Here is an 18081-nt window from a genome sequence, read left to right on the forward strand (position 1 = left end):
TCCCCCCTCTTTATAAAACAGCTACAAAGATGAGTTTTGGAAAGTGTGATGTGCTCTTGTGCCTATTTGCAGGCCAACTATAAATAGTCCAGGAACCTACGCATGCTCATGTTTGATTGGAAATTGCAGTGCCTTAAGCCATTGCTGTGGGGTGTCTGTCAAAGGAAGGAATGAAACTTGTGTATGGTGAGTTAACTGTGTAAAATAGACTGCTGAATGTTGTTTATGTAGCTACTGGATAAGCACATGTAGAAGATGTAAAGTATATCTTAACCTAGCATCTCTTGTGCTGATTAATTGTGTATTTAATATACAACATTTTTAATGTTTTACAACTTTATTGTTTTAAAGTTTAAACTCTTCTCTTGGCAACAAAACAATATCTTGTGGAAAATGACTTCATGGAGGACAACAAGACGCTCGTCTAATGGGAATGGGCGGTCTTCCAATGGGGAAGATGTCAATGGAAGTGGCCGCCTTGGTGGCTGCAGCTACCTCTCTAATGTGAGGCCAGAAAACAGGTACAGAATCCAGACTAACTCAGGGTGCTGTCCCTCCACTTGAACCATCTCTGCTGGGAACATGCAGTATGTATGATCCCAGCATGTATTTATTCTATAATATATCTATAATTCAGGGTTTTACCTAACCTGGGATGAGCATGTGTTGCATGGTGTTTTTTTGTTTGTTGTTGCCATGGACAGCAGAGTTTAAATAAACTGCTTATTAAGAGCACAATCTCAGCTATGCACCATTGGCCCCTTTTCACATCAAGCATACACGACAGAGTCTGCATGGAAAGATTTGTTTATAGCACAAGTAGCTGTTGCTCTTCAGGTCCCCTTTTTAATTAATCTTGCGTAATATTTGATTAAACTGCTGTTCTTCTTTAAACTACTGACGTAGGACAAACCGAGTAACATTATCTGCCAGTTATCTTGCATTGTTGCTTTAGGGGAACTTTCACTCTGTCAGCCTCAGCTGAACTTTGCAGAGACCACTGATCATGTCCTTTACTTACTAAAGCTAAAATCAAGAATTACCAGTGATTTATGTTCCTGATTTTAGTTACTGAATCATTACTGAATCTAATTTTCTTTTCTCCAGCTGTATTTTTTTTTTTGCTAAATGTAGATATATCTTGTTTAGTGTTTGCTTCAAAACAATAATAGTACCAACTGTATAACATTTAGTGCCTTGTTTATTGATCATGAGTAATATTCAGTGAAGCGTAATGATCTCACCTAACTGTACACTGATCTAATACTCAAGCCTTGATCATTTCATTCATATCTTTGGACGATCACATTTTTCATGCAATGAATGTAAATATGGGCTGAATGTAAAGCTTTTTATACTGAATACCGTAGTGAAAGATCAAAGAAACATTTTATTTAAAAACAAAACAAAACAAAAAAAAAAAACAAGTTAATTGTATTTGCCTCCAAAACTCACAAGTGTTTTGGCCTTTGATTTCAGTTCTTATATTCATCATTTTACATATATTTTGACTTGGGACTTTCTTTTAAATGATACGAAAAAACTAACAAACAAACAAACAATCAAGCCCAATATATACAGATAAAAAAACTCCAATAAACAAGGTTTTTTAAATGATAAAAGACATATGAATCCAAATAAGTACCATGACTGACCAACTCCATTTTCTTGTAAGGAGCACACTCTGCAGTGTGATTGCTCATTTAACTGAAGAAACACAGCCATCCTTTGAAGCTACCCTGAAGTCAAAAGCTGTGTCCGAAAATTCAAACGTGAAGTTTTCCTGTGTGGTTAGAGGTAAGTATTGCAGACTCCATACATCTGAGCAACTGAACTGAAATATATCACAAAGAAACAAAAATAATAATCTAAAAAAAAACAATGCACTGTAAGTTTTTGTGCTTATGCTGCATTTTTTTAAAGAAGGTCAAAGACAAGAATAATACAAAGATAAAGTTGGAAAACTGTCAAATTTAAGTTAAAAAGAAAATGCAATGATTTCCAAATGGCATAAACCCATGTTTTATTCACATTAAAAATAGAAAACACATTAATTATTTAAATTGAGACATTTTATAGTTTAATGAAAAATCTTAATGTGTATTCGTTTTTCTGCTATCCCTGCGTGAGGCTGGCGACCTGTCCAGAGTATACCCCACCTCTTGCCCTCTGGTGGCTAGGATGGGCTCCAGCCCCACCGTGACCCTGACAAGGAAAAGCAAAAAATAAATAAATAAATGGATGGGTGGTTGAATGACTCGTTTTGATTTTGATGGCAGAGAAACATCTTTGAAAAGTTGAATAGTAGAGAGGCAGTTTGTTGGCAGCAAAGATTGGGCAGAGCTTCACCAATCTGCAAAAAACAGTATCCACAAATTGTAGCACAATTTCAGACTGATTCTCATCAACATAAAATTGTTAGGTCTGTAAAAATTTCATTATCTGCAATACATAATATTATCAAAGGATTCTGAGAATCTGAAAAATATCTTTACACAAGGTAGCTAGGCTGAACATCAATATTGGATTCCTGTGATCTTTAGGCCATGAAGCAGCTTTGCATGATCCAGATGTATGATCTCAGAAACTTCCAAAAATCAACAATTGGCAGCTTGCACATCTGGGAAGTCAGCATGCTGAAAGGTAAATACAGCCTTCAGACTGTATCTTTTTCAGTTTATCTCAGCAATACAGTACTAAACTGCACACTGTATCTAACACAGCATGGCCTTGTAGTAGAAGACTCCAGGTGCTGAATTGGTCTGCCTGCAGTCCAGACTTTTCATTAATTGAAAACATTTTGCATATTGTGAAACAAGATGCTACACAGTAGTAAACATGACCCTCTCCTAACTTTCTGAGACACATTTCTGCCATCAAAATCAAAATAAGCTAATACATGTTATGAAATATTAAAATGTCTCAGTTTAAATTCTATTGTTGATCTATGGTATTTCAGTATCTATTTACAAATGACTGCAGTTTTGTTTGTTTGTTTTGTTTTTTAGGATACCCGGCCCCTCAGGTTACGTGGTATAAAGACGACATGCAGTTGGATAGATACTGTGGACTTCCTAAATATGAAATATTCCACAATGGACAAAATCATTCCCTGCATATTTACAAGTATGTATATTTGAAAATGCTGTTTGATGATATCCATAAAGGAGATAATAAGGAAAATTCAAATAATAGCTTTGCCATCTAAAATGTTTTTCCTGCTCTAACTGCTGCTTGATGTGATATTGATTAATTTCCAGGTGCACTGTGGAGGATGCAGCTATATACCAGGCCTCAGCCATCAACAGTAAAGGTATTGTTTCCTGCTCTGGTGTTCTGGAGGTGGGTGAGATGAACGAGTTCAAAATCCACCAGCGTTACTTTGCCAAGGTCAAACAGAAGGCTGAGAGCAGACGCAGGGAAGCAGAAGGCAAAGAAAACCAGGAGCCACCACGAACCATGAGTCCTGATCGTACACAGAGGAAACGCCGCTCGACAATGGAGGCTTTTCTTAGCACACCAAGCTCAATGGAGGATGATGGTAACGAGGAGAACCATCAAGCTGTTGTTCTGGAGACAAAGCCCAGGTTACAAGGGGCCCCTGGGGAGGAGGTTAAAGAAAAGCCAGTCCCAATCCCTAATGGCACAATGTCTAGTTTATCTAAAGGAGAGCCTGTTAATAATAATGGCAGTAAGGCTGAGAAATGTTTATATGATGCTACCCAGAAGATTTTTACGACACACCAAACGAAAGCTCCCTTTATCAAGAAAAAGATTAAAATTTCCAACAGTGCAAAAGCTGGAAAAGCAGATGGTCTAGCAGAGAAAGTGTCTGAGGAGAGAAGGCTGAAAGATGAGCCCTCGGTCTCTGCAGCTCTGACCTGTAAAGAGTCAGTCCAGATCCAGAGGAATTCAGATGAGATTATGGAAGTAGAGAATATTTCTAGTTCATCAATTACACATTCAGAAGTGACAAACATGATAAAAGAAGATCAGAAATCTGCATCAGAGGTGGCAGTGTTTCCTCAAAGGTCGTCACAGGATGAAAAGATATGTACAGAGGTAACAGTGGCTTCAAAGATAGAGGAACTCACTGTGCCACTGTCCCCAGTTGCTTTTACTTCTTCACGCCATCCTGGGTCAAAAACTGAAGGTGAAAATGCTGCAAAACATGAGCAGGAAATTGGATGTAATGGTACAGAAGAAAGTTTGAAAAGACAACAGCAAATACCTTACATTTCCTCAACACAGCCACTGTCAAGTGTTAGATCAACACTCCTGACCAAATTAAAAGAGGACATTCACGCAACAATCATGGATGGCGATGTAAAGACAAAGCCTTCAGCTGATGGATCTCTAGTCCACGAACACAGTGAGTCAGTGGATACAACTTGTGACAGCAGGACTGCTTTATTTCAGCATCCATGTGAACCGGCTGGACACCAGCTGTCTGAGAAGGAAACAAGCCACAGCCAAAAAAAGGGGCCTGCGTCTCAACTACCCACGCCAAGTGAGGTGAGGGAACCTTTTCACATGAGCTCATGAGTGCTTTGTGCTGCCAAAATCAGTCCCATCACTAACACAGGCATCCAAAATCTATTTACAGCTTTTACAAGTATCCCCCACTGGGTCACAAGAATTGAATGACGCACATGTTGACAGTTGCAGTAGATATACTGATGTAGTGGGTCTGATTTTGTTTTAAGTTTAAAGGTCTGAAAGTGAGATTTTATACATTTTTTAAATATAAACAATTTTATCATTCTTTGAAACATTATTACAAGGAATAAGCAGACTATCAGAAAGTTAAAGTAATGACTTTGAAGAAGCCTACACTTTGGTTTATTGAGGGATCGACACAACTCTCATGTCTGTAAATTAATATGAAGCTTCTCTCAGTTAGTCTAACTTAGCAGAAAGACTGCGAATGGGTAAAGCAAGATTTGTAAGATGTTTTTGCACAGATCAAATAGCTGAGATATAATATGTTATTCGGTAAGCCGACTATCCTGGCAAATGGATTTTGGTTAGCTGTTTCCTGTCAATATTTCACTGCCAGCTGCAGCTTAAAATGATGCAGAGTTGGATCAGTTATCACATCCCATTCTTTAGATCCTTTTCTAGAAAACAAAAAAGTGTCATCCTCTAAAAGTTTTATCATTCCTTGCAATTGAATGACTGTATTTGTGATAGGAACAAAATTATTAATTTTAATTCACTGCATTACAAAATAAATGACCGGCTAGGAAACAAAGCTATCACTGATTGTCAGTCTTTATACTGCTTACGCAATCACATCAACCTCTGCTGCATAGCTGAATACTGACGGCACCTATGACTGAGACAAAACACTGAATGGCTGAGGCGGCACTTAAAATAATTTGCATTCCTTTGGGGCCAGTCTTGCGTGCAGGATAGCAACCTTCATTTTAAACAGGCCTTCCCATACCAGACTTGCAAAGAGGATAAGAGAAAGAAGCAGAAATATAGATTGACTCTCTTGATTGTGTAGACTAAAGGCTGCTTTTTGAGGCACAGTATTGCTTAATATACTAGACTATATTGGGTCATATTATGGCTTATGTCATCCATGGTTCAGTTCACTGGCAGACTTTAATAACTGACTCTCAACAAACATGCTTTTATACCATATTTATGTTTTAATTTATTAATTATGCTTAATTGAAATCACACTTCCTTGAGGTTTTCCAGTATATTGGCAAGTTGTCTACTGAATGATGAACAATATTTCTTAACCTATGTATCAATTCAAGAATCGACTAAAGCTCAACTCTTGTTTGGCACTGGCAATGGAGCAGATTAACACATTCAAACTTTTCTCCAGTTCATAAATTTCTCTTTGTCCTAAGGTCTTCTCATTCCTTTCCCTGTTTGTTGCTGGTTACACAGTTGCTGTTGATAAAAATTGCATGTGATATCCATGACCAGCATAACCAGGGATAAGGGAATATGTATTTACAGCTTGGAAAATCTGTGCTTGTATTATGTCCCAAGGTTACACAAGATCCCACAAAGATGAACAGGAATGATGCACCTGTCAGCCTTGAGCTACCACCTGACCAGTGTATGGTCAGCTCGCGACAACAAAAGACTGCAATAGAAAGGCCGACCGTGGCAGATGACATCCAGACCCCTCTTTTGCATAGTGGTTTTAAAACAGCCATTGACACAATGACACAGAATGCATGGGATCATTCCAAGGCATCAAATGAAGTTCTTTCCACAAAAGTACAAAAGTCACCCCTCAAAAGCCCTGTCAGTGGTGAGAACGCTTTAGGGTGTAATATTTCGCTCAGTATCCTGGAGAGTCAAGTTAACACAACTATAAAAGCTGTTGAAGGGACAGAAATACAACATGATGAGAAGGCAGAGCTCACTAAGTTGCTGGTTGAGAGTAACAATCCAAATGAGAAGATAGTTGAGATGGAAACTGAACCTGCTGCTGTAAATGTGACTGAACAAACTAAAACAAAAGAGAGCAAAGATGCAAGGAACAAATACACTGGAGGAATCATTGTGGATGCACCTTGCAATGAAACTGAGCAGAAAGAGCACATATCAAAAGTGGTGAAGAAATCTAGTTTAGACTTAAAACATTTGATGGAAGACATAAATGACACCTCTCCCTCGCGCTTAACAAAAACCGCAGAGAACACAACCTCAGTAGAAAACATCAAAGGTTTTCAAGAAATTTCAAAACCTGAAACAAAAATAATTTCTATTGCTGAACTTTTGAGATCACAAATAAAAGCTCTTGAATCAACATTGGCTAATCCAGTATCTGACATCCCATCCCATTCTAACTTACTACAAAATCAGAGTATAACAGCAAGGGCACGCCAGGAATTAGTACAAGATAACAGAAAGCTGGAGGTGAAAAAGTTCATGCCTAAAAGAGAAAATAAGAAAGGCGTTGACGAATCACCCCCCACAACCATAAAGGCAACACTTATGGAGGTTTATCATCAACTTCATAAAACAGACAACGAGCAATCTAAGACTCAAAGTGCAACATCACAGCCTCTTCAGGCTCTTTTGATGCCACCCGTCTCTGTTATAGACAGTGGAACAAATAAAGTCATGGCAGGACTTCACGGAAGTGTTGAAAAATATAATGGAGGTGCCATGGATATTGGCAAGGAAATCCAACCTTCAATTCTAGTTCAGCCAGAAAATTGTTCTGTTGTTGTTTCTCAACAAACAACACCCAAACTAAATTTTCCCTCTTTAACTTCTGAAGTCAAACTGATCAGTACACTTTCAAATCTATCTGGAACTGCCAGTCAGGAACCTGAGTCTCCACTTACAGTGACAAATAAGAAGCAAAGTATTCAAGAGGCAAATATAATAAACTCGGAGCGTACCAAAGATGAACATGTTCAAGGCAAAGACGTGCAATTCACACAAAAGTTAACTCCAGAAATTAAGCTCAGCAGCACAAATGAAAGGGATTTGACAACAGTTTCTGATCAGTGCAAAATGGAAGAGCAGTACACAAATACAAGTTCTTTGCAAAGTAATGAAAACTTTCCCCCTGAAACTGGGTCTGACACTCAAGGGAATAATCTTCCACTTATTCTCAAGGAGGTTAAGGAAGGTTTACCGTCAGACTCCACAGCCAATCAAACTGCAGAACCTAGCCCAACATTGAAGAAAAGAAACTGTGTTTCTCCCATCCCTTCTGCTACTCCACAAGAGCTGGCCTCTGGGGCTCGCCGCAAAATCCTAACACCCAAGGCCAAACCTGAAGAGACCACAGAGGTCACATCAGCAACTGATAACCAGACTCTGAAAGGGGAAGCATCTACGCAGAGCAGCAAGCTTTCCACAACTGCTGTGGCCCTCTCTGCATCTCCAAGCGTGTTGCGACGGTCATCTGCACTTCAGCCCACAGGTGAACAAACCTCTCTACTAGAAAGGCATTCACCCATCTTGAGCAGAAAGAAGATGGCATCAGAAACACCCAGCCAGCTGCCTGCTGAGGAGATTCAAACTGAAAGGAAACCTGAAGAGAAGGACAAGCGTAACCCATTCAAAGGTAAAGAAAGGCCTGAAGGCCTCATGCTTTATCAGAATTCACTCATGTGGGACAAAGGAAATGTTTTAGTACTTTTGTATTTTACTACTTTTGAAAAGCCACTATTGCATCTTTTCTGGTCATATCAGACAAGACACCGTGAAAGGAAGCAATCCATGCTGCAGGTCATCACAACCTCCTCATTAGAATCTAACAAAACCAGAAGTTTCTCCTTTTTCTGAATTCATTTTCTGTATACAGGCTGGTTCTTATAGTACCTATAACAGACCTTTGCTATTTAATTTGTATAGGAAAACTTATAAAACTGGGCACTTATGGAAAAATGTGTCTGTTTGTTTAATTTTATTTCTCTCCAGCTCCTCAAGTTATCCGTAAGATTAGGGCTGAAACTTTTGCAGATGCCTCTGGACACTTGAAACTGTGGTGCCAGTTTTTCAACGTTCTCAGTGACTCGACTATTAAATGGTACAAAAATGAGGTGGAGATTACTCAGGTTAAAAGAAAGTAAGTTCTCAGAGTGATCTTTTTGGAAATATGTTACATTCTTTCAATATGTACTGTAAGTTTAGGTCTTCTTAAACATTTTTATATTATTTCTTATTTGTATGTCTTCAAGAGCAGGGGATGAAGCCCAGGTCAATCTTGCCATTGTTCAGGCGTCTTCCAAAGATGCCGGTGTTTACGGATGCTCAATCACAAATGACTACGGGACAGACTCCACAGACATTCTGCTCAGTGCAGATAGTATGTACTGTTTTAAAATACCTTTGGAATACTAGATACTTCATTTTTTCCTTTCATTCCCTGACTGCAACATGATTACTTTTCTGTATTCTCTCTTATTATTTTGCAGTCTTGACCGGACTGTCCATACGTGAGGACCTTGGGGGTAAGATGACGTTTCACATCTTAAGATTACAGTTTTTTTCCCCTGTGCTTTTCTTTTCTGACTATCACTGTTAAAAACTTGTGAATGCAGTTGGGGAGGAAATCGAAATGACACCCCTAATATTCAGCAAGGGAGTGGCTGATTCTGGGGTCTGGGGCAACAAATTCTTTGGTCGCATAATGATGAAGGAATCTCATATTGGAGAAGGCTGTTCTCATAAAGTCTGGAGGGCAAAAGTCATCTACGGGCTGGAGCCTGTGTTTGAGTCTGGTAACACATGTATCATTAAAGTATGCAACCCCATCACTTTTGGAGGCAAAGAGGACAGCTGTCTTATAGATACAAACCTGGACATCATGAAGCAGGTATATAAGAATGGGCTAATGTCATAATTTATCATGCCTTCATAAATATGTCATTCAATAAACAGCAATTCCCATATTAAAGTGGATCAGGTGTCAATTCTGCCACCTTAATAGGATTACCATGGCACTAATCCAGTAAAGACTGAATAAATGGTGTAGGTGGAGCTGATGTTTATTGGCTATTCTCCAATGTTCTGCATACAGGAATGTAAAATTCAGAACTTGGCTCGGGAATACTGTAAAATCTTTGCTGCAGAGACAAGAGTAATAGAAAACTTTGGTCCCTCTCTTGAGTTAGTACACTTTATTTTTTCTTGAAAAAGTTATAATAATTTCGAATATCTATCTATACAACAGGGACCATTAAGCATCTCCTACACCCTGACAATCTTTGTTAAACAGGGTGATTCCAGTCTATTTGATGTACCGACCAGCAAACGCTGTGCCATATGCCACAGTGGAGACAGATCTCACAGGAGTGTATCAGAAATTCTCCGACCTGGACTATACTGGCAGAATAGACATGAGGACTGGCTCTGAGGTGGAGCAGAAATGCTGTACCCTGCAGCACTGGATCTTTCAGTGGACCAATGGAAATCTGCTATTCACTCGACTTGAAGGTATGGTCACACATGAAGCCAGAGTAATATTTAATAAGTAATAAGTTTGTCTGTGAAGGTTCTCAGTCATCCAGGTCATCGTAGTCAAAGGAGCTTGCAAAGAAAAGCGTCTGGACTTCTTTAAGTTGCTTGAAGATGTTTCACCTCTCATCCGACAAGCTTCTTCAGTTCTAAGGTCAAATGGTGGGGAGTCCCAGATTTAAACCTAGTGGGAGTATCCCCCCGCAGAGGGACAAAAGGACCCCCTGATGATCCTCTAATCGCCTGAGCCAAGGTGTGAAACTGCGTGTGGGTCCCAATCCCCGAAACCCTGGCTGATTGGGACCCACACCCAGAGATGTCCCCCTAGTGGCCAATCTAAAAAACTACAACAGAAATGACATGCCACCCTCTGATTAATGAAATAAGTTAGTATCGGTTCATGGTATCAGTTAACTTTTACGAGTATGAGTACACACACATTTTACAGTATCAGCCTTGATACCCAATACCAGTATCGGTATCGGTGCATCCCTAGTCCAGACACTTTTCTTTGCAAGCTCCTTTGACAAGTAATAAGTTTGTGTTTTTCCTGTTCTTGCTATAATTTGGAATATGTCTGTGGTTTGGCACAGAAAATTACCAGAGGCCACCTTCTCTACTTATGTCCCACCTTACCCCACATCACAAGATTCACATTTAACAAGTTTGTGTTAAATTCTCCAGTATAATAAAGGTCCAGTGAGCAAAGGAAGCTCAAACTGGTTGAAGAAAATATTGCCTACATGACCTCATATGCTAAAATTGTGCTTGCAATAATGAAAGGATATTTCGGTTTTAACATTTAAATTGAAAGAGTAGCAACAGTATTCCAGACACTTTCAGGTCCAATATGGACATTTATTTTATTTTGATATATTTTAGGTTGTGAGGTTTGGAAAATGTGCATGTTGTCTTTCACATTTCTAAAACTGCAGAGGGTATTTAAATTGTACATCTTTCAATATGACTATGTTACACAAACAAGTAATTTTGGGGTGTCATTTTGCAGGTGTTGACACTAAGATCACCGGTGTTGGAATTTCAGTCAAATCAACAGGGTCAGTATTATTTGAATTGCGTCGTTTCTGCAAATTATACTGCGAACACCTCATTTTACAGGTAATTTACATTTATAGGAATCATGTCTGTTACATTTAGCTTTGCTCTCTGTTTTGCATTGCTACAGGCATCAAGGTTTATCTATCGAAGCGAATCCCAAAGTTTTTGAACAGTTTGTCTCTCAGCACAAGTGTAACTACTTTTGTGGTCTGCTTGGCCTGCGGTCACTGAAAGTTATGGACTCTTTGCTGACACCAGCAAAGCCAAAGAGCTCCAGGAGTCCCTTGCTTCAGCGCAAGATGGCTGCAGGCTCCTCCAGCCCACAGACTGGGAGGAAAGCTGCTGGTAGCCCTAGACTGTCGAGGAAGACTGAGCAAGAAGGAAGCAAGATGGCAACAAAACAGAAAGCTGCTGATGCTCCCAAAACAATGAAAATGGCATAGAATAAATATCTCTTAATGAGATGTGAGATGTTGGATATATTCACAGCAAGCCCAGGAAGAGCTTGAGGAATGATAGAAGCCTGCTGGTACCTTATTAGAAAGTATAAATCTTACAGAGACAGGAAAAGATGTTTATTAATGATATAACTTTTTACTATTAACAGCTATCATTCCTTGCTATTTAATGTGGACTTGGGCATTTATCTAGTGTAGCAAATCCTAGGGCTAAAGCTGTTCTGTAAAGAAATGCATTGAGCTTTTGTTCTATTCATCAAATACCATAGGTTACTGATTGTGGATGCCTCTCACAGGTCAGTGTATTCATCCTATGTGAATGTCAGACACTTTGGACTGAAGTGGAATTGTGTTCTATGTTGTCTATGTGTAATTCTCAACTTTACTCTTTTGTGGTCACATATATGAAGTCAAGAAGAAAAATGGAAGCAGGATATGCAATAAGCCGATCCACCTGATCTAACACAGGGAGGTCACACTTACAGTTTACAACATTCTTAAAAAAGGTTTATGCATTGATCATCGCAAAGAAACTGATCCTGCAGCTTTGGAAAGGCAAAGAGGTTCCTGTGTTAAAGATGTGGCTTGCAGAGCTTACAAATACTCTTCACCTTGAAAAAAACTAAGATATACCATGAATGGCAATGTGAAAGATTTTGAACTAATTTGGCACCCTTTACCTGCATATCTTGGGAAAATATAAATTTTTGGCAGTCGGGGGATCGGGGCTCATAGTGGGTGGTTTTTTTTTTTTCTTTTGTCTGTTTTGTCTTGTTTTGTTTAGAGAAAAAGGGGGCATAAGTTCTATTAATTTGTAACAACTGTGATACTTGCCTCTAATAAAAGATATTTGAAACAGGATATGCATTAAGCCAATCACAAAATGCAGGTTTTAAAGGCTGAGAGTAACCAGCCAGTTTTCTCTTTCAGGAATATCAAGCCAAATGCAGCTGTTCATGTGACACTGTTGTACAGTGGCTAACGGTGCTGTGCTTTTATATTATAACCTGACATGTTTACTTGCTACTGTAATTTGCACTGCATTTTAAGAAATTGCACATTTGAATGCAACTGGCTGCATAATAAAAGATATGATCTTGTATGTTCTGAGACTCTGTCTTAGTCCAAAATGTACCTTTTAAATTTGGAGTGTCTCTCTTACAAATGTGCCTATTATGGAGTGGGCTGACTAATAAAAGCCATCCCACTCTGTCTCAGACATTAGCTTTCACTCATTATCATATATGTGTTTTATCTAGAAAGATTAGTAAGATTGTATCTCAGTGACCCTTGTTATTAGTGCAGACTCTATGAAATCTCATCTAAACATGCAGTTTCTAATTACAGCATGAGAACAGCTTAAGACAGTTTTTAAAATTCTAAATGCTTTAGCTTTATTTTTCCTACCTACAGCAGAAAATGTATAAAATAATATGTTTGCCTTGTCTTTCAAGTCACATTAGTGGAGCATCAGTGTACAGCACATCTTGGAATGAGTAAATCATCTAACTGATGGTACAAAATCCAACATAAACAACACTTGGTGGCAAAAATGTGCATAAATGTGAAAAGAGTGTGTGCTGACATTAAATGTGTTGTAATGTCTATGATTTTGTGTTCTAATCAAATGCTGTGGCTCCTGTGAAACAGGATAGTGTTCAAATTTGGCCATTGCATGTTTAATAACACTACCGCCGAGGGGCAAATGCAATTACATTCTGTAATATCTTTGATAGGATCACACAAGCAGTGTATGTTTACTACGTGAAAGGCTACCTTCATCACACTAATCATATTTGATTTTGTGAGTCATTGCTGATGTAAGTGGTGGCCTCGCTCATAAGTGTGAACAGTGCTGGAAAGCTAAATTCATGCAAAAAAGTGTTACTTAGTGTCACCTCTTATGTTGTCTAGTAGCACAAGAGGGTTAGAGGTTGTCACCTGAGGGGAGAGATGACAGACATTGGTGTGAATACCTGATGCTTTATGTTGTACATTTCATACTTCCTACACGCTACCATGAATGTACTGCATTACAAATTTGCCTGTAAAAGAAACCTTTTCATTACAATTTTAATAAACAATATAATAGCTTGCAATTAAGTGCAGCTTTGAAATATATTTTCACTTGACACAAGTAAAATATACTTCCTTGAAGCCTATTCAACTACAGTATGTAACTAATTCATAGGTAATTTACAGGTGGCCAGCTGATATATCTTTATATCATGGAAATGAACAAAAAAGGTCTTTGATAGCCTCATAAAAACAGGTAACTATACATAAGCATGGATAATGGCAATAAGAGACTTTACAGCAAGCTTGGGAAAAACAAACAATCTTAACAATAAGAGCAAATCTTTATTTAATGTCAAATAGAAAAAAAAACGAACCGACTGGCCCATACAGATTAATAAATAGCTAGCATGTGTCCACATGACACTGAAGACGGTCTGCTTCATTCATTACTTTATTGATTTACCATGGATGAAGTGTGACTGATGCGTGGTAACAAGATGAGGAAGACACAACACTCCTGCCACCTACTGTTAGTTCAATCACTGTGCTCTTGACAAAAACTAAGAGAGAGAGAGAAAAAACACTTTCACACTGGCATTAAACTCTGTCTGTTTTAACTGGACATCTAAAGTATGTCTCTTTCAAACTTGACTAATTTTTAGGTGAATATTTGGCTGTAGTGGGCCAAAATGAGAAGTGTCTCTTAGTGTTAATGTCACATTTGTTTGGGCTTAAAACTACTGAGTACATTTTTATGCTACTTGAGAGAGTTAGCATTTTTTAAATATTTTAAATAATCATATTTCTACCACAAAACTGACACCGAATGAAAAAAAAAAAAAGTATTTAAAATTAATGTTGCTTAAGAATTTAATGAACATCATCTTCATTCTGACAATGTTCTATACCTCTGTACCTTTGTTCAGCGTCAGAAAATGATGTGCACTAATGATATGATCCAACTGTTTCTTACAAGACATTAATAAAAAAAAAAGTATGGGTGAGGTGAGAAAATTACAGAGAAAAGATGCACTGACACTGCTCTTCATGGTGCACTGAGTAGCTCTGATAAAATGCAATAAGGAGCTAGATCACTAGCTGTGAACTAAGCATTAATACTCATGACATGACACAGTAAATGAGGGAATTATTAGTCACAAACTGTAGAAATTTTACTGGCACATTTAAGCCAAAGGAAGTTCCATTTCACTTAATAGGACGTAATGTTGAGTTAATGTCAAGATCTCACACTCAGCACCCAGATCCTTAGCACATTAAACACATTTGCAGCGTTGATTTTCACACTCTGGCTTATTATGTGGCAATATATAAATCATGATGATCACAAAGGAGCTTATTTGCATTCGATACTTTCAGCAGAGAACACTGGCAGAAACCTGTGAAAGAATAAAAATGCTCTTTACAGGCTGCGCAAGGTTCAAAACAGGTTTAAAATAGAAAAACAGGATATAAGCAGAAACAGAGAGACCGCGCTCTCTTACAGAGCTGACTATTTGACTCACGTTGTTGTGTCTGACTGACCTCAATTACCATTGCTGGTTCATCATGGGTGTGACCATTTAGGTAGATTATATGAAAAGGATCACACATTCCTAAATGCCACAGACTCGCTGGCATTTGAAAAAAGTTTTATCTCCAGTTCTCCAAAAGTCGCAGGCTGCCAGTGGTCTCAGTGGCATCGCTAAGTCGACTGCCAGTGGTGAGTTATTCTACCATATCACAGGAAGCTTTTTCTGACTATGAAACAAAACAGTTCTGATACATATCTCGGGTCATTTTCTCTCACAGGAGAGCTTAAAGGCTAAATCTAAATAAAATCAATGTTGTCTACATACTGTATGTTGGAGACAAGAAAGCAGTGATGATACATAAAGCAGACAGCAACCTGTTTTGACAACAGGGAGTCAAAGGGTATGTCTACAACATCCCTGGGATATCATGTAAAAGTTTTGTAGGGATATTCGTGTTCATCGTAGAATGCAGGTGAACGTCTTCAGTAAATCAGCTAAATGTAATTTTCACAATGCCAATCAGCACCCCTGCTATATTTAGTATGACTTGGAGAGAACAACCCATCACCTTATTAAAGCTGTCCTTTATTCAAAGGAGGAAGACTGCTTTAACACCAATAAACAACGCACAGGAACAACAGCATTCTCTGCATCATAATGTCAACCTTTAGTTGTTACAAGACTACAATTTAACTATTGTAACAGAACATAAAGACATGACAAACAAATTCAGACCAGTAGTCTGTTTTGATAATTTGTGCTTTTACAAAAATATAAACTGAAACAGAATTTAAGTCGCATTGGTCTTTAAGGAATAAACAAAAGCAGTTACTGTAGAGGTTACCAATTGTGAAGCCAAACAGACATTAATGAATAACTAAATTCTGTGGTGTGTGCGAACTGGACAGCTGCAGTTCCTGCATTTGGAGATTGTGCATTATAGGCATTAACCATACTATATTTGCTTTTTTTTTTTTTTAAAGCTTACCTTTTATTGTAGATTTAGGCCCCCACAGTTGCATGACATCAGCCCTGTCACTAATGTGCATACATATCAGATGACAATGTGTCACATAAATCCAATAGTGTTACTCAAACACATATCCAAATATACATAACCTTATTTGGAAAAAAGCAGAATTTAAAATGGACTTTGGAACAAATTGGTAACCAAAAACACAATTAAATGGCTTTTTAATTGTGGCTCAAACACACGTGACATATATTCTACTGATCATGTCCACAGACTAAGTCAACAACCAAGCAATGTTTGTGGGTTTCACGTGTGTGTCCACTAATTATGTTATCACTTGCTCAGTCAAACGCACTTCCTCTAGGAAATTAGATGTAGTCTATGATAGAAGAAAATGGTTAATAATTACTGGTCATTTTTGTTACATTATTGCACTTTTAATTAGGAGACGCATTATTTAAAGTTGCAGTGGAAAGTCAATGCAATTACATTTGCTGTTTAATTTGCAGAATAAACTTTAGCCACCTTTAAGGCAGCAATTAATGTCATAAATTATTAGTTTAAGTGATTATTTTATGGTTGGCTGTTTAGATAATGACACTATCCCAGTCACAATAAGTACATCACAGTTTACAAGCTTTACTTCATCTGGATCACAAGTGGAAACAGGATGGCTGCTGTTTGCACTATGAACATTTAAAGCTGCACTCAGTAATGTGAAAGTAATGACTCAGGGACTGTGATGCAATCTGGAAGGTTAAGACATCATAACTCTGTAGTGATTTTGCACTGATGAGCCAATTGTGCTGGTTTTCAAATCAAATGAGTAACAGGAAATTGCTACTAAAAAAGATCCTATAAACTCAATGAGGACTACCTGTCCACAAATCAAATATCAGCCAAAGTTAGTACATAACTGATAATGTAAGCAGAGCAATTGGGGTCTAGAAATAAGCCAGGATTTGGTGAAAGAGGAAGCAGAGAACACACACAGTGAATTTTGAAAATCAATCTTATTCCAAAGAAATAATTAACCTGCACAAATCTTCTAAGGCAGGACACTGAAAATGATTATTAACATTCAGTACTGCCATACACTATATCAGCCAAAGTATTGAGCCACCTACATATTACACCTACTAAAGGAGCTTTTCTGAGAGCCCTTTCTAAAATTTAACCCTTTTTTGCACCTACAAAAGCTTCCAATCTCTTGGGACGCCTTTCTGCAAAATTTTGAAGTGTGTTTGTGGGAATGTCTTCCTATCTAAGGAGAGCTTTTGTGAGGTCACACACTGATGTTGGACAAGAACACCTGACTTGCAATTTCCCTTCTAGTTTATCACAAAAGCGTTCAGGGTTTGACTTTGGGGCTCTGAGCGGGCCAGTCACATTCTCCCACACCAAACTCATCCAACCCGATGCTGGGCCTAAGGGACCCGTGTCAAACACTAGAAATACAACCCTATAGCAATATTGAATTAAATAATTAAGAAATGTGGGTTTGTGGATGTGTGTGTGCAACAGAAGGAAGTGGTTTAAAAAATGAACTGAAGAAGCTTCTCAGATGAGAGGTGAAACGTCTTCAAGCAACTTAAAGAAGTCCAGGCGCTTTTCTTTCCAAGCTCCTTAGACTACGATGAACTGGATGACTGAGAACCTTCACAGACATGGTTTATAAAGTGTGATGTGTTGTGATTTTTTTTTTTCTCCCACAGAAGATGTTTAAAATTCCTTTGGTTAACGCAAGGTGAAATCTGTCAAAATGTGGGCTGTTTGTGAAAAAGCACCAAAGCTCTGCCACACAGTTAACCAACACCCATTCCCCCCAAAAGTGAGTCTTACTTTAGAATTTGCTATTTGGACAAAGTGTGCAAATATGTTTATATATTTCCTAGACTTTTATTTTATTATTTTTTATTTTTTTAAATAATATATATCTATGTATATATTTCATTTTGAATTAAAAAAGAGAATGAAAAATGGATGTGTCCTTTTTTGTCCTTTTTTCAATATAGTGTCCATGTTCATTGTTTTCATTTTCAGGACATATCTTAAATTCTACAGTAAACTCCAACAGAAAACACAG

General features: G+C 38.1%; 1 protein-coding gene across 1 annotated transcript; it reads left to right on the plus strand.

The window, feature by feature from the left end:
* Positions 1 to 121: 121 nt before the first annotated feature.
* alpk3b (alpha kinase 3b) lies at positions 122 to 13206 on the plus strand. Its single transcript, XM_006779862.3, has 14 exons — positions 122 to 186; positions 352 to 521; positions 1676 to 1797; positions 3009 to 3126; positions 3261 to 4515; positions 6016 to 8059; positions 8416 to 8563; positions 8676 to 8803; positions 8913 to 8948; positions 9039 to 9313; positions 9518 to 9606; positions 9716 to 9933; positions 10964 to 11012; positions 11141 to 13206. Exons 1-14 carry the CDS (start codon positions 184 to 186, stop codon positions 11454 to 11456), a joined length of 4971 nt encoding a protein of 1656 aa, XP_006779925.2. The 5' UTR covers positions 122 to 183; the 3' UTR covers positions 11457 to 13206.
* The last annotated feature ends 4875 nt before the right edge of the window (positions 13207 to 18081 follow it).

This window comes from Neolamprologus brichardi, chromosome 1 (assembly GCF_056152115.1).
Source record: "Neolamprologus brichardi isolate AB-2024 chromosome 1, ASM5615211v1, whole genome shotgun sequence".
NCBI classification, from domain to species: domain Eukaryota; kingdom Metazoa; phylum Chordata; class Actinopteri; order Cichliformes; family Cichlidae; genus Neolamprologus; species Neolamprologus brichardi.

Bases quoted from the DNA above. Each gene is read 5' to 3' on its own strand.
- alpk3b (XM_006779862.3), top strand. The intron at 8,949-9,038 runs GTAAGATGACGT...TTGTGAATGCAG, and splicing joins CATACGTGAGGACCTTGGGG to TTGGGGAGGAAATCGAAATG. The intron at 9,607-9,715 runs GTTAGTACACTT...TTTGTTAAACAG, and splicing joins AACTTTGGTCCCTCTCTTGA to GGTGATTCCAGTCTATTTGA.